At 47.6% G+C, this 12,425-nt stretch overlaps 1 protein-coding gene across 3 annotated transcripts in view; it reads left to right on the forward strand.

The window, feature by feature from the left end:
* The window catches only part of LOC122189655 (mitogen-activated protein kinase kinase kinase 3-like), a 69,666-nt gene that overhangs the window by 54,899 nt on the left and 2,342 nt on the right, over positions 1–12,425 (forward strand). For all 3 annotated transcript variants that reach the window (XM_042888989.1, XM_042888988.1, XM_042888990.1), the window contains exons 9-16: positions 2,355–2,428; positions 4,396–4,463; positions 6,280–6,372; positions 7,314–7,508; positions 8,229–8,377; positions 8,961–9,092; positions 11,487–11,616; positions 12,216–12,393. In XM_042888989.1, coding sequence (XP_042744923.1) covers positions 2,355–2,428; positions 4,396–4,463; positions 6,280–6,372; positions 7,314–7,508; positions 8,229–8,377; positions 8,961–9,092; positions 11,487–11,616; positions 12,216–12,393 — 1,019 coding nt within the window. The remainder of the gene's footprint in view (positions 1–2,354; positions 2,429–4,395; positions 4,464–6,279; positions 6,373–7,313; positions 7,509–8,228; positions 8,378–8,960; positions 9,093–11,486; positions 11,617–12,215; positions 12,394–12,425) is intronic.

The raw sequence follows: 12,425 nt of genomic DNA on the forward strand, positions 1-12,425 counted from the left end.
TGACCAGGAAGAGCATGTACCTCCCTCTCCATTTGCATCTCTGCTCAAGCTGTAGCTCCAAAGAACTTAGGATGAGTGGCATCCTGCACTCTGTGGGCTATCTGGTTGCAAGGTTCAGTTTTGCAGTGCTCTTGGAAAGAGAGCATCAACTTGCAAGAGGGATCTGGAGGGACTTCAGAAAGGCACTGAGCAGGGTTGCCCACTTCAGTGGGCTGCTGTGACATCTCCCAAGTTCTTCCCTGGGGGAATGCGTGCCTCCTGCATTCAAGGAGCACTCACTGGCTCTGTTCTTGAGTGTGGGTGGTGCCAGTGTTTCCATGGCAAAGCTGTGTTTTCGACAGTTTATTCTACAGCCATTAATAAAATGAGAAGTCACTCTGGGTGAGCCTTGGCAGCGTCGGAGTGCAGATGTATCTCGTGCTGCTTGCAGCCAAAAGCTGGCTTTCTATTGTTTCCACATGACTTCCAAACACATTTAGGAGGATTAAGACAAAGTGTGTATGTGCAGGAGGAGGGCCTGCTCGAACCCCCTGGGGTGTAAGTCAGCACAGTTGCGTTGATTGTTAATGGTGCTCCATCAGCTCTGCTCCTGATGAAGGTTCCCAGATGCTCCCCCACCATGGGTGGCCCACTGTCTTTTCCGAGAGGTGGATGGATGTGTGCACTGACAAATTAAAGGCAGGAAAAAGGACTTGTTTCTTTCCTTCATTTCTCTCCTCATTGAACAGCCGTAGTTCTTCCTATGGATTGCCCTCAGAATGTTCTCGGAGTGCAGCTTTGAAACATACCTGCTGTAAAACCACTTGCAAGGAGATGCTTCCTGCCTTTTGGGGGTGCCTCTCTGCAGGTGATGTAACTGAGGTCTACATGGAATCACAGAGTCATTAAGGTTGGAAATGACCTCAAAGATCATCTAATCCAACCATCGACACACCACACCTTGCCCACTGACCACGTCCCTCAGTGCCACATCTCCACAGTTCTGGAACACCTTCAGGGACAGTGACTCCACTACCTCCAAAGGCAGCCTGTGCTCAGATTTCTAGTTCTGTTGCCAGGCTTTTAAAGAATGCTGAGTCTGCGTCATCACTCAGCATCTCTGCTGGGAGAGAGCTGGCGTGGTTGGCAGAGATGGGATGGGGGCTAAGCAGGGACCTTGCTCCTCTTTGGCTGCTGCGCTTCGAAGTATGAGGCTTTGGAGTAAGATCTTGGGAAGCAGAGGAAAATCAGACTTTCCAATTGGGACTGCCAAAACAATAAGAGCTGTTATGACAACCGCTCAAGGAGGTGTAGCACAGAAACAGCACATGGAAATGGAGAGGCTGTCCTGTACGTGGGGAAGGAGGAGTGGCTGGATTTGGGAGCCAGGAAGGGATAACTCCACGTGGTGCTCAGCCATCCTCTGCTCTGCTTTCCCGGCAGCAAGCTGGACCCTAGGCTGGCTCTGCGTGGAAGTGCTCGTAGCCCTTAGGTTTACCACTCAACACAAAGCCTCTATTGTTATTAGCCAGCTATAAATAATCTCGTCCAGTACAATGTCTCATCCAGGAAGCAACACAAATGTAGCTTTTGACTCACTGAGCTAGTGAGAGCCAAGCCGGTTCCTCCAGCCAACAGCCCTGATGATGCTTTGCTTATCACTGGAGGTGGAGGCTGGTGTCGTGTGCCAGGGGGAGGCAGGAGTCCATGGCCACGGTCTTGGCTGTGTGCAAAACATCCACTTGGCCTTGGGCACACTGTTTGTATCCTGATTTCATTTTTTTCCTTATGAATACTTTGAGCACTTTGTCTCTCATTGATTTCTCAACATGCTTAGAACATCAGGGTGCCTATTAGCTCTACCTCAGCTTCCCTGCTAGCAAGTAGAACAAGGAGAAATGGTTTCAAACTAGAGGAGGGGAGATTTAGCCTGATAAAAGGAAAAGGTTTTTATTATAAGGGCGGTGAGGCACTGGCACAGGTTGCCCAGAGACGTGGTGGTGCCCCATCCCTGGAGACACTCAAAGTCAGGCTGGATGGGGCTCTGAGCACCTGATGGAGCTACAGGTGTCCCTGTTCATTGCAGGGGACTTGGAGGGTCTTTGGGGCCTTTCAGGGTCCCTTCCAACTCAAGCGATTCTACCATTCTGTCAAATGCAATTGATGATAATAATAATCCAAGGGAAACATCATAGATGAACTTCTTGTGCAAAGAAAGCTTGTTAGTCTGCATGTCTTGTCTTGTGGGACCAGGATCAGATGGTGAAAATCAGCTGGCTTCAGTGGAGAAACAGCAGATGTTTATTAGTAGTGGAACTTGAAGAGTTGTATTCTCATCTGTTACTTTACTGGTTTTCCCTTTCCTTTCTCATCAGATGCTTGAAGCTTTCATCAGCCCCGATGGGTCGATGTCTGGGAGCTGCCAGTCTCTAGACAGGTCTGTGGACAGGTGAGTTGCATACCACCATGCTCACAGGTGCTTCATTATGATTTAAACTGCAGTAATCTTAGCTGGACAGAGTGGCTGGGGATTTGCAGACAGCCTGCCTCTTTGTGCCTCAGCCAGACCCCCCTTTCACCCCTCTGTCTTTCTGCAGTCACTGGGTCAATACTGCCTTATCCTCTCTCTGCCCGTCTCTGGGCATGCTGTCTGCTCTCCATTGACTGCTCATACATTTGGCAGCCCCTGGGTGCTGCCAGCAGCCACAGATATGTCAGTCAAGGCGCTGAGGACACCAGACGAGCAGTGGCTAAGTTTAGCTTCTCTGCAGGAAGCAACTGGGACACATTGTACTGAGGCAGGCGGCAGTTCAATACTTAGCGCGGCTGGTCCAAGCTCACACGTGCACAGCGACTCTACATTTGCGGCTGTGCATGGCAGGCTGTATATAAGACACAGTGTCCTTTTGGGAAGCAATACATTTATTTTTTTTAATCCACATCAAAGGTTTTCTTTTTATTTTATTTTATTTTCCTCCTTTTTTTTTTTTATTTTCCATTGCTTTTGCCATGCAGCACCAAGGCTGTGTTCCAGCAGGTCTGCGTTGTGTTGATTTGATTGTGTGGCGTGCTTTGGGTTTATGACTCTGTGCACTTTGGATGTGTCTCAGCATTAAGGTCCATTTCCTTTTTGTGGCTTTTAATATTTTCCTCTGATGTATTTGCTCATTGTTACAGATACATCGAATCTGATTTCTTTGTGTTCTCAGTCTCTATGCCCCAGCTTTGCTTTTTGCATAGACTTTGCTGCAGAACAACAGAAGCACAGCTTGGTTGTAATGCTTTTTTTGTGAACTGAGAGAAGAGCATTAGGCATGTTGGCAAGAGAGTCATGTGTGCATAGCTGTGTTCAGTCATTGGGTCTGGAGAGCTGGAAAGGGCATGAAGAGGGCTGTATTCTTCAAAGGTAGGAAAAGGAGTAAGCGTGAATATTTAGCACACGTTGCCTTGTTTGGAATCAGGAGGTAAGCTTGATGATCCCTTTGGGTTCCTTCCAGCTCAGGATGTGCTGTGATTCTGTGATTCTGGAAAAAGCATAGCTGAGTCCTTGCTGCTAATTGTGTGAGATGGCATTAGCCTCCAGAGGGCAGAGCTAGTCACCAGGCACAGAGACCAGTCTGACGCTGAGAGAACACAGTTAATGCCTCCTTCTTGCAGCAAAGCTGCTGCGATCAGATTTGGCACAGATAGATTTCAGTTTCTATTACTATGTCCATTTATTAAGAGGAAAGAAGGCAGAGTGGAAAAGCTGCCTGTCCAGGTCAATTCCCTGACCCTCACAGAATCTGGAATGAAGTCAAGATGATCATATCATAGAGTCATAGAATGGCTTGGGTTGGAAGGGACCTCAAAGATAATCATTCCAACCACGGGCAGGGTTGCCAACCACTAAATCAAGCAGTAGATCAGGTTGCCCAGTGCCTTCTCCATTCCATCCTTATGCAGTGTTTTCCCAATATCATTTGCTTAACATATTTGAAGAACTTACCTGGGATCAATGAGCCTGCTCCCTCCCTCCTGGTGTGCTCAGAGAATGTGTGTGCACAGTGGTGGTGCAGGCTTGCTTGCATGAGGAATTTGGGAGATGATGGTACAGAAAAGAGGAGACATGCATGAATCAACACTGTGGATAACCACTCATCCACAGCAAATAAGCAGTGTTCACACAAATGAGTGTGTTCACATCGAGGCAAGAGGAACGTGCAGCTTTCCTTCTGTGCCATCTGGTGTGTAGGAGTTAGAAAAAGCCTTCAGTCTTGTGAAGACTGAGGATGAGAACTCAGTTTGGTGGGCAGGGCTGACCAGTCATCAGTGCACCTTACTGTGTAGTCTGGGTTTTCTGCATATAATCACTCCTTAACTAATTTCACAGCCTTTCTGATATAATAGAACATATGTGTTTTTTTCCCCATGCAGCCCTCCCTTTACACAAACCCCTGTTCCTGGAAGGAAGAGTCATCCCAAAGACGGTCTTGATTGCATGGGTAAGTATTGAAAATGGGTTGGAAGTTTGGGTTTGTTGGAAGCCAGTAGTTAAGAAAGAGAGATGCTACTGCACAGAAAGTAACTAAAAACAATCAAGCAAATCATCTCTGCTTAGGTTACACTTCAGAAATGACCCAGCAGTGATTAAACATGAACGTTTTGTCAAAGACCCAGAAGACCCAGAGCATCAGACACAGACAGGGTTCTCCTTGCCATCGTTAGCTCTTGTTGGCTCTGCAGTAGTGGTAGCACTGAAGGACCTTCAGGTCTCGTTCATAATCAATTTACAGCAACAGCTGTTTAAACTGTGTACTCAAGCCCCTGAAATCAGTAGATGTAAGGAAATAAAGCTGTTGCAAGACCAAAGATGAGCTCTGTGTTGGAGGAAGGTGCTGGGTGGGTCTTGCTCTTGGTTTTGGAGACAGCTGTGAGGTGCTGAGGAGCTGGAAATAGCCATGTGGTATCACGTTTTGTTTCTGAAATCAGGATACTTACTTAATACACAGCAAACCAGGGCCCAGACCCTCTTGGGAGTCATACCTCTTCCACTTGGATTCATAAGAGGCAGAATCTGTAACACTACATTGGGTAACTTGCAAGGATCATGGATTACTGCTTAATCCCCAGCAAACATCCACCTGGTTAAGTCATGGAAACTGTGACATTGTCATGGCTTTCACCATTTCAAACGAACAAATGGCAGCCAGCCTCAGCACGGTCACACACTGCTGGCTAGGGGCAGCATTTTGAGGCTGAGCTGTAGAGATGAAGCAGTCTGTCTGCATCGCCGAAGTTTAATACACCCCAGTGGTGTGGGAGGCACTGTGCTTTGAGATGTCACTCGGCGTTGTTGCTCACACGTGGCTCGCTGAGAACCTCTTGACCCGTCCTTGCTGCTCTTCTTGCTGACCATATTTCAGCCATTATGTGCTGCTGTCATGGGGAAATAATGCTGCAGGAGGCCGAGGCCAGGCCTGCTCTCCCAGGAGCGACTGCTGGCCCCAGGCTAAGACAAACAAACCATCAGCACGGGTTGTGTCATTCCAGTCGGATGGAGGAAAAACAGGAGGTGAAAGATGGGGGGGGAAATGACAGATATTTTCATCTCAAGTTATTCAGTGCTACCAGCAGTGGCTTCTCGTGATGCTTTTATTTAATTAAAATTAAAAAATACATTCTTATCTTGTGTGTCTATCCACCTCTTATGGTCTCGTGTCTAATCTGTACTGCAATGCTGTTTTACTTTCTATGTGTACTGAAGCCCCAGTAAGGATGAAAGCTTGGAGGGTACAAATTGATCTCCATCTTTGAGTCACATCTGGGAAGAAATTCCAGGCAGAGATACCTGCCCAAATGCTAGATACCTGCATTTCTCTATAAGCAGCTGATACAGAGCAGAGATTTTGGTGTTGGGTCTGACCCTGTCTGGAAGTTCTGTTTCCATGCTCATTTTTATGTTTTCCATGTGCAAAATAAGACGTTTAACACTCTGTCTTGGAAACCAGACATGTTCTGTGTTAATCCCCTGCCTTGTATTTGAACAGTGTGGGCCAGAGTCCATAACGTCAGTGGTTAACCTCGGTTCCTTTATGGGGACCAGCAGTGGAGTGTCTGGCCCTTATTTTCCACTCACACTATGTGACTGTGGTCAGATCTCAACGAGCCATGGGGAACTCCTGGCTCTGCAAATAAATGTTTTGTTACCTTGTGTATCCCCACAATTCAGCATGAAGATCCAAACACTTTCCTTCAAGAAACACTCTGGGCATTTGGTGTGAGCTGATCTAAGAAACATCTGTTCTTTCCTCCTGCCAGATTTTGACATCCCAATCTGTGAGAGGTTTGGGAAGGGGGGGACCTTCCCGAGGCAGTACCACCTCTCCCAAAGTCGCAAGGACTACAGCGATGGTAAGAAAATGATGGAGGGCTGGAGAGAGAGGTGCTCAGTCCAGGATCTCAGTAGGGATGGGAAGTGCAGGATGCTTGTACCAGTGCCTGGGGGTGGAGAGATTTAGGAGGGAGAAGGAGAACAGAGTAATTTAGGATTTGTTTGTGTATTCTAAAAGGTGAAGAGCTTGTGGTATGTTCTTAGGAAGCACTGAGTGCCTACAGTGTCAGTGCTCAGCATCTCTTGTGCTTATGCCTGGTGTTTTAATGGATGAACAGCTTTTCTTGTTGCTGGCGATACCAACCTTTCTGTTCCCTTAAATTGATTGCTTTTGAGGATGCTGCTTTGTTACTTTTGATAGGGTTTCTCCTGGCAAATGCAGGGTAGCAGTGTCTGCTCGTGACTGTTTGAAGCTGATGAGCTCTGAGCTTTGGGATCCACTCCATCACCTCTCTGCTGCCCCTCCTTTCATTGTGTGAGACTGCAAGTGGTGGGAAACAAAACTGAGTACAGATCAAATTCCCATGGAAAAAAAAAAAAACACCAAAACCCACCAAAATCCATTAAAAACCATTAAAGCTATCCTTGTGCAAGCAGTTATCACAAGATCCACTTATGTGGCCATTTGTCTTGTGGTCTTAGGGGATGCCTGGGATAATTTGAAGCATGAATCTCTGCCCAATCAGAGTTTAATTGTGATGAAGAACTAACAAAACCTTACGTATTTAAACTGTTGCAAACCTCTCTGGAAACATTCTGTGTTATATGCAATCCTGGCTGCTGCTAACAGCTCTTAAATTGAATTAGAAGTGTTCACAGGGCTTTGCTTCAGTTTCATTAAACTGGTCTTGTTTAGTTTGAGGAGGTGCATCGTATGAGCAGCAATGTGAGGAGATGGCAGTAGACAGATCCATGCTGGTATGAAGATTTTTGTCATAACTCTCCCCCTTTTCTCCTGCAGGCCGGAGGACTTTCCCCAGGAGTTACTTCCCGCAGGAAAACCTTTTCCAGCTTGTCCCTTCCAGCCGGACCAAGAGCTTTACTGGGGACAGCAAGCTCAGCACTTTGCAGTACGATGAGTACAGGCCTAAATGGTGGAACAATTGTGAAAAGGGTCTGCAGGTCTTTAGCACCTCCCCTACCAAAGCTCGGAACTGTAAGTGAACCAAAGCTTCTACTGTCTCAATACATTTCAGTCTCAACACAAATTGAGGCCTACTGAGTTACCGGGCATCAGCTGAGCTAACCCTGTGTGAGGTTAACCAGGCTGGATGTGGCTCTGGGCAGCCTGGTGTGCTGGCTGGCAGCCCTGCACATAGCAGGGGGTTGAAAGTGGATGAGCATTGTGGTCCTTTTCAACCCAGGCCATTCCATGATTCTATGATTCTATGAATGCACTCTTAACGCCATCCTCAGCAAGAGGCACGTTGCACTGCCTTGCTTTTCAGTGGGGAAGATGAAGTCTTCATCACTGTACCTTACCTTTGCCTGGAGTAGAGTGCCTGCAGGATCAGCTGGATTTCATAGCTGGCCAAGCTGCAGAAAACTGCTTGTGCATTTCATTCTGACTGTGTTTGTACAGCAGAATCGTCCGGGAGATTTGGGATATGGGAACAAATGGCTCTGGAGGCCACCCCTTCCTTGTCTTCCTTTGCTCGCAGCACCCAAAAATGTTGCAGGCACTGCTGGTGTTGCAGGATCAATGTGATTAAAACTGATTGGTCTCAGTGCCCCTGGGAATGGATGGCTTGCTGTCCTCCAGGACAAGTTGATGGTACAGCTGCCCTGTTGAGAACATTGCAGACCTGATAAATGGACCCTGATGCTGAAGTCTCCCTGCTGTGCTCTTTTCTCATTCCTCTCCTCTCTGCTCTAGCCCTGCAGGCACCTGTGAACTGGAGGCTGGGGAAACTGCTTGGAAGAGGAGCTTTTGGGGAAGTTTATCTCTGCTATGATGCTGACACTGGTCGTGAGCTGTCGGTGAAGCAAGTGCCATTTGATCCTGACAGTCAGGAGACAAGTAAGGTGAGTATGAGGGCAGCACTGTGTTCTGTAGCATGTTGCAGGATTGTGGCTGGAGGATGGAGGTAGAGGTGGCAGAGGAGTCTGTGACACTGACAGAAGGCAATGTGTGCACACTGTGTCGGGTTTGCTGTCTTTGGAGTGATCCCTGGTAGCATGTGGTGCCAGTCACTTTGTCTGCCTCCCTGTTTCTTGGTCACGTTGGCTTGCTATCCCAGATGCCATCTCTCAGAGATCTGCCTGCTTTGTTTCAGCCTTTTTGCTCCACTCACCTTCTTCCCACCTGGGGTGCTGGGTTAGCTTTGTTGCTAGCTTTGTTCACACCTTCCCACAAAAAACTCCTTGAGAGCAGTTAAATGAATCCACCTCTCTCAGAGCCATGTGCTTGTGTCTCCCATCCATCTCTCTGCCGGTTCCTCGGAGCAACACTCATTTTTGAGCCTTAAATGGCTGTTGCCTGATTAGGAAGCTTCATATGTACCATGAAAAGCGTTGAGTTCTGAGCAACATGTGGGTAATGCTCCTGTTGCAGACAGGTGTGTGTACCCGTTCCCTTTCCCCATGGAGCCTGTCTGTTTTGTTGCAGGAGGTGAATGCCTTGGAGTGTGAGATTCAGCTGCTGAAGACGCTCCGTCATGACAGGATAGTGCAGTACTACGGGTGTCTGCGGGATCCAGAGGAGAGGAAGCTATCAATCTTTGTTGAATACATGCCAGGGGTGAGTGCAGTGCTAAAGATTGTCCTGAGCTACGGAGAACAGATCTGGACTGCCTTGAGTTGGGTGACATTTGGATCTGGAGTTAAATTTGACGGCTGAGATGCGCTACTATAGCTGATAAAGCAAACAGCAAACCAAAACAGTGCATCTCAGCATCCCTAGGACTTGACAAAGCGTAGATCGAGTCAGACATTGTGGTCAAAACCCTCAACTTGTGATGGGTCAAATCTAAAGCCCCGAAGGCAGGTCTTAGGTTTGAGTCCTGGAGCTGGGTGTGTTCACAGTCTGGAATCTGATCTTGGTGAATGTGGGATGTGCTCCAGATCTGGTTCCAAACACTGGCCTGAGCCCATCCTTAAGCATTTATTACAAATCCCTGCAGGACAAGTTATTAGTACACTGTCCACCCACAGCTGTCACCAATTATTTATGGCTTTCAGCACGTGTGTGTTATAAACAGTGTTATTTGCTTGCAAGTCTTCTCCTGTTCAGAACAGAACCTTGTGTTGGTAGCATTATCCAGCTGAGCAGGAGTGGATTACATTTGTGTTTTTGCTGACGTTGGATTAAACAGCCATAGGGAAATGGAAGATCAGGAATCTTTGAGGGAATCTGAGCATGGGGTCTAGAATGCATGCAGATGAGTTGAACATCTCCGTTTGCAAGCATGCAAGTTACATCAGCCATGCAGACAAAGCCATTGGCTGGTATAAACCAGTGTTACTGTTTACACTGCTGGAGGATCTGCTCTCCGCAGTCCTGCCTGTCCAGCTGGATTCATTCTCCAGACTGTGGGAGAATAAACCCTTGTTTATACAGGCCTTGTTTGTAAGGTCAGAAGGAACTATGAAGTCATCTGGTCACAAAGGATTTTGGTAGTTTGTAAATGTGCTAGAAGCCCTCCTAGCACATCTTGAACACGAGCGATCGCGTGGATGTCCATGTGTTTGAGCACCTTCCAAGAGTCGTCCTCTGTCTCTCCCTAGGGACTGGCGTCTCACTTTCAGGCCTTAAAATGAGGCTTGGACCCGGAAGAGTAAAGCTCCAGAGCTTCAGCAGTACCCTTGCTGCTTATTCTGCAACATGCTGGTGTTTGTTAGCAGCCAGGAAACCAACACTGGATGCTGGGGCACTGTCCAGCAAGGCTGGAAGTTGAATGTTTGTTTTTTTTGTGATAAACCAGAGCTCTGACCAAATACAGATTGACTTTAGTGCCACAGTGACAACTTATTTCACAAAAGCAGCTCAGGGCTTTGCTTTCCAATGGTAGTGGAAATAGATTGAGTTCCCAAACCTTGCAGGTCAGCAGCTCTGTTTCTGGCTGGGTTTCTGATGATACACAGCTACCTTGGTAAAATCTTTAGGAGGTGAAGCTTTAGTGCACTGTTAACCTGGCATTCTTACAGTCACTGCTGTTAGGTAGCTGACTGTATTTTGTGTTGTGCTCTGTAGAGTGCAGGAAGGGGTAATTTCACAGCATCACTTCAGCAGTGCTATGAAAGGGATATTAGAGGCCCATCCACAGGATTGCAGCCAGCCTCCACAGAAAGCCAGAATAGTAGCTGGGCAGAGCAACAGCAGAGATGGGTGAATGTTGAAGAGCCGAGACAGTCTGAGTGACGTGGAGCACAGCATCCTGCTGTTCCCACAAGAGGAAGACTTTGGCAGCCTTGGATCAACTGTGCTGCAGGACAGGTAGAAGTGAGGATGAGTTTCCCTTTACACTTTCTGCTCAGCCTGAATGCTTGGAGGTGGATTTAGGTGCAACCTCTGGTACTGAACCCCAAATTTGCTCCAATTGTGACACAGTGAGAAATATCCATTTTAAGTCGACAGCAAATACAGCTAAAACCAAGGGGACGATCTCCTGAGGAGGATGGATGTCTGCACCCGTGCTTCTTTCCCTTTTTCATCAATAAAATCAAACCAGTAAGAGCCTGCATGCCTAGATCAGAAACTCAAGGCAGGGTGCACATTGTCTGATCGTGTTTCCCATGAGGCTGCCCTCCTTACAGCAGTGCTCCAGTGAGCTTTGCTGTAAGGAGCCAGAGAAAGGCTTCGCAGGAGACTTGGCCCTGAGGTTGTCCTTCTCCATGAGCTATTGGTGGAGTCTAGCCACTAGAGGGAGGAAAAGATCTGTGCTTTGTGTTGGCAGAGAGTAGCACTGTTGGCCATCAGAGGCCCTACCACTTTTTCCATTGGAATGTGGGACACTGGGGACAAATCTTAGCTGTGTTCAGCACGTCGTGAATTTTTATCTTACTGTTTCTACAGCTGAGTGTTTTTTTTCAAGCTGAGAAATGTAGCGGTGAGGCAATTTCAAAAAGTCCCTGTGACTTGATGCACCTGGCTCTGCTGGACTTCATGGCTGCTGCGTGTTCTTTCCTTGTGCAGGGCTCCATAAAGGACCAGCTCAAAGCATACGGTGCTCTGACTGAGAACGTCACTCGGAAGTACACCAGGCAGATCCTGCAGGGAGTCTTCTACTTACACAGCAATATGATTGTCCACCGGGACATTAAAGGTAAGCAGATCATGCCAGGAGGCTTCTTGATGCTTGCTTCACCCTAGCATCCTTCCGGCCCAACATCATTCTTGTGCAAAATACAGTGCTGGGATCTGGTATTTTTGCCCCAGCTTTGCCTCTTGCCTTCAACAGTTTGAACCATGAGAATCTTGCACAAGCAGCTGAAACCAAATTCTTGTTCTGTCTTTCTGCCTGGGATCTCACATTAAATACTCTTACTGTCAGCTGTCCGTGCAGCCATCAGATCTCTACACTTCTAAAAATCTGGTGCAACATACCCAAGAATTGAGAGACCCTGGCAATCAGAGGGATCTGAGGCTCTGTTCTGTTGTCAGGGCATGGGGAGGATAATTCATCATCTCACTGCTCACTTTTGGGGAATCTGCTGACTGAGGGCCGGTCAGAATCAGCCCGGCTGGACCGCATCTGCCTTAGCAGAGTGGAATTTTGTGTACCACTGAATGCAGCCCCAGCATGGCCCTTTGGGCTCTCTCTTGTGCTGTTTGCCTGTGCCCTTCCTGCTGTCCTCACTGTTGCTGCTCAGCTAGCTTGCTGCTTCATCTCTTGGTGTTTTTGTTGTTGCTTTGTATCCCTAGGTGCCAATATTTTGAGAGATTCTGCTGGAAATGTGAAACTTGGAGATTTTGGGGCCAGCAAACGCATCCAGACCATCTGCATGTCTGGGACTGGAATTAAATCTGTCACAGGAACACCATACTGGATGAGCCCAGAGGTTATCAGTGGAGAAGGATATGGAAGGAAAGCTGATGTGTGGTAAGGAGTACACTACAAACCCCACCACTACC

The sequence above is a fragment of the Lagopus leucura genome, unplaced genomic scaffold (assembly GCF_019238085.1).
Source record: "Lagopus leucura isolate 7727_CA_CO unplaced genomic scaffold, USGS_WTPT01 Super-Scaffold_100157, whole genome shotgun sequence".
NCBI lineage: Eukaryota > Metazoa > Chordata > Aves > Galliformes > Phasianidae > Lagopus > Lagopus leucura.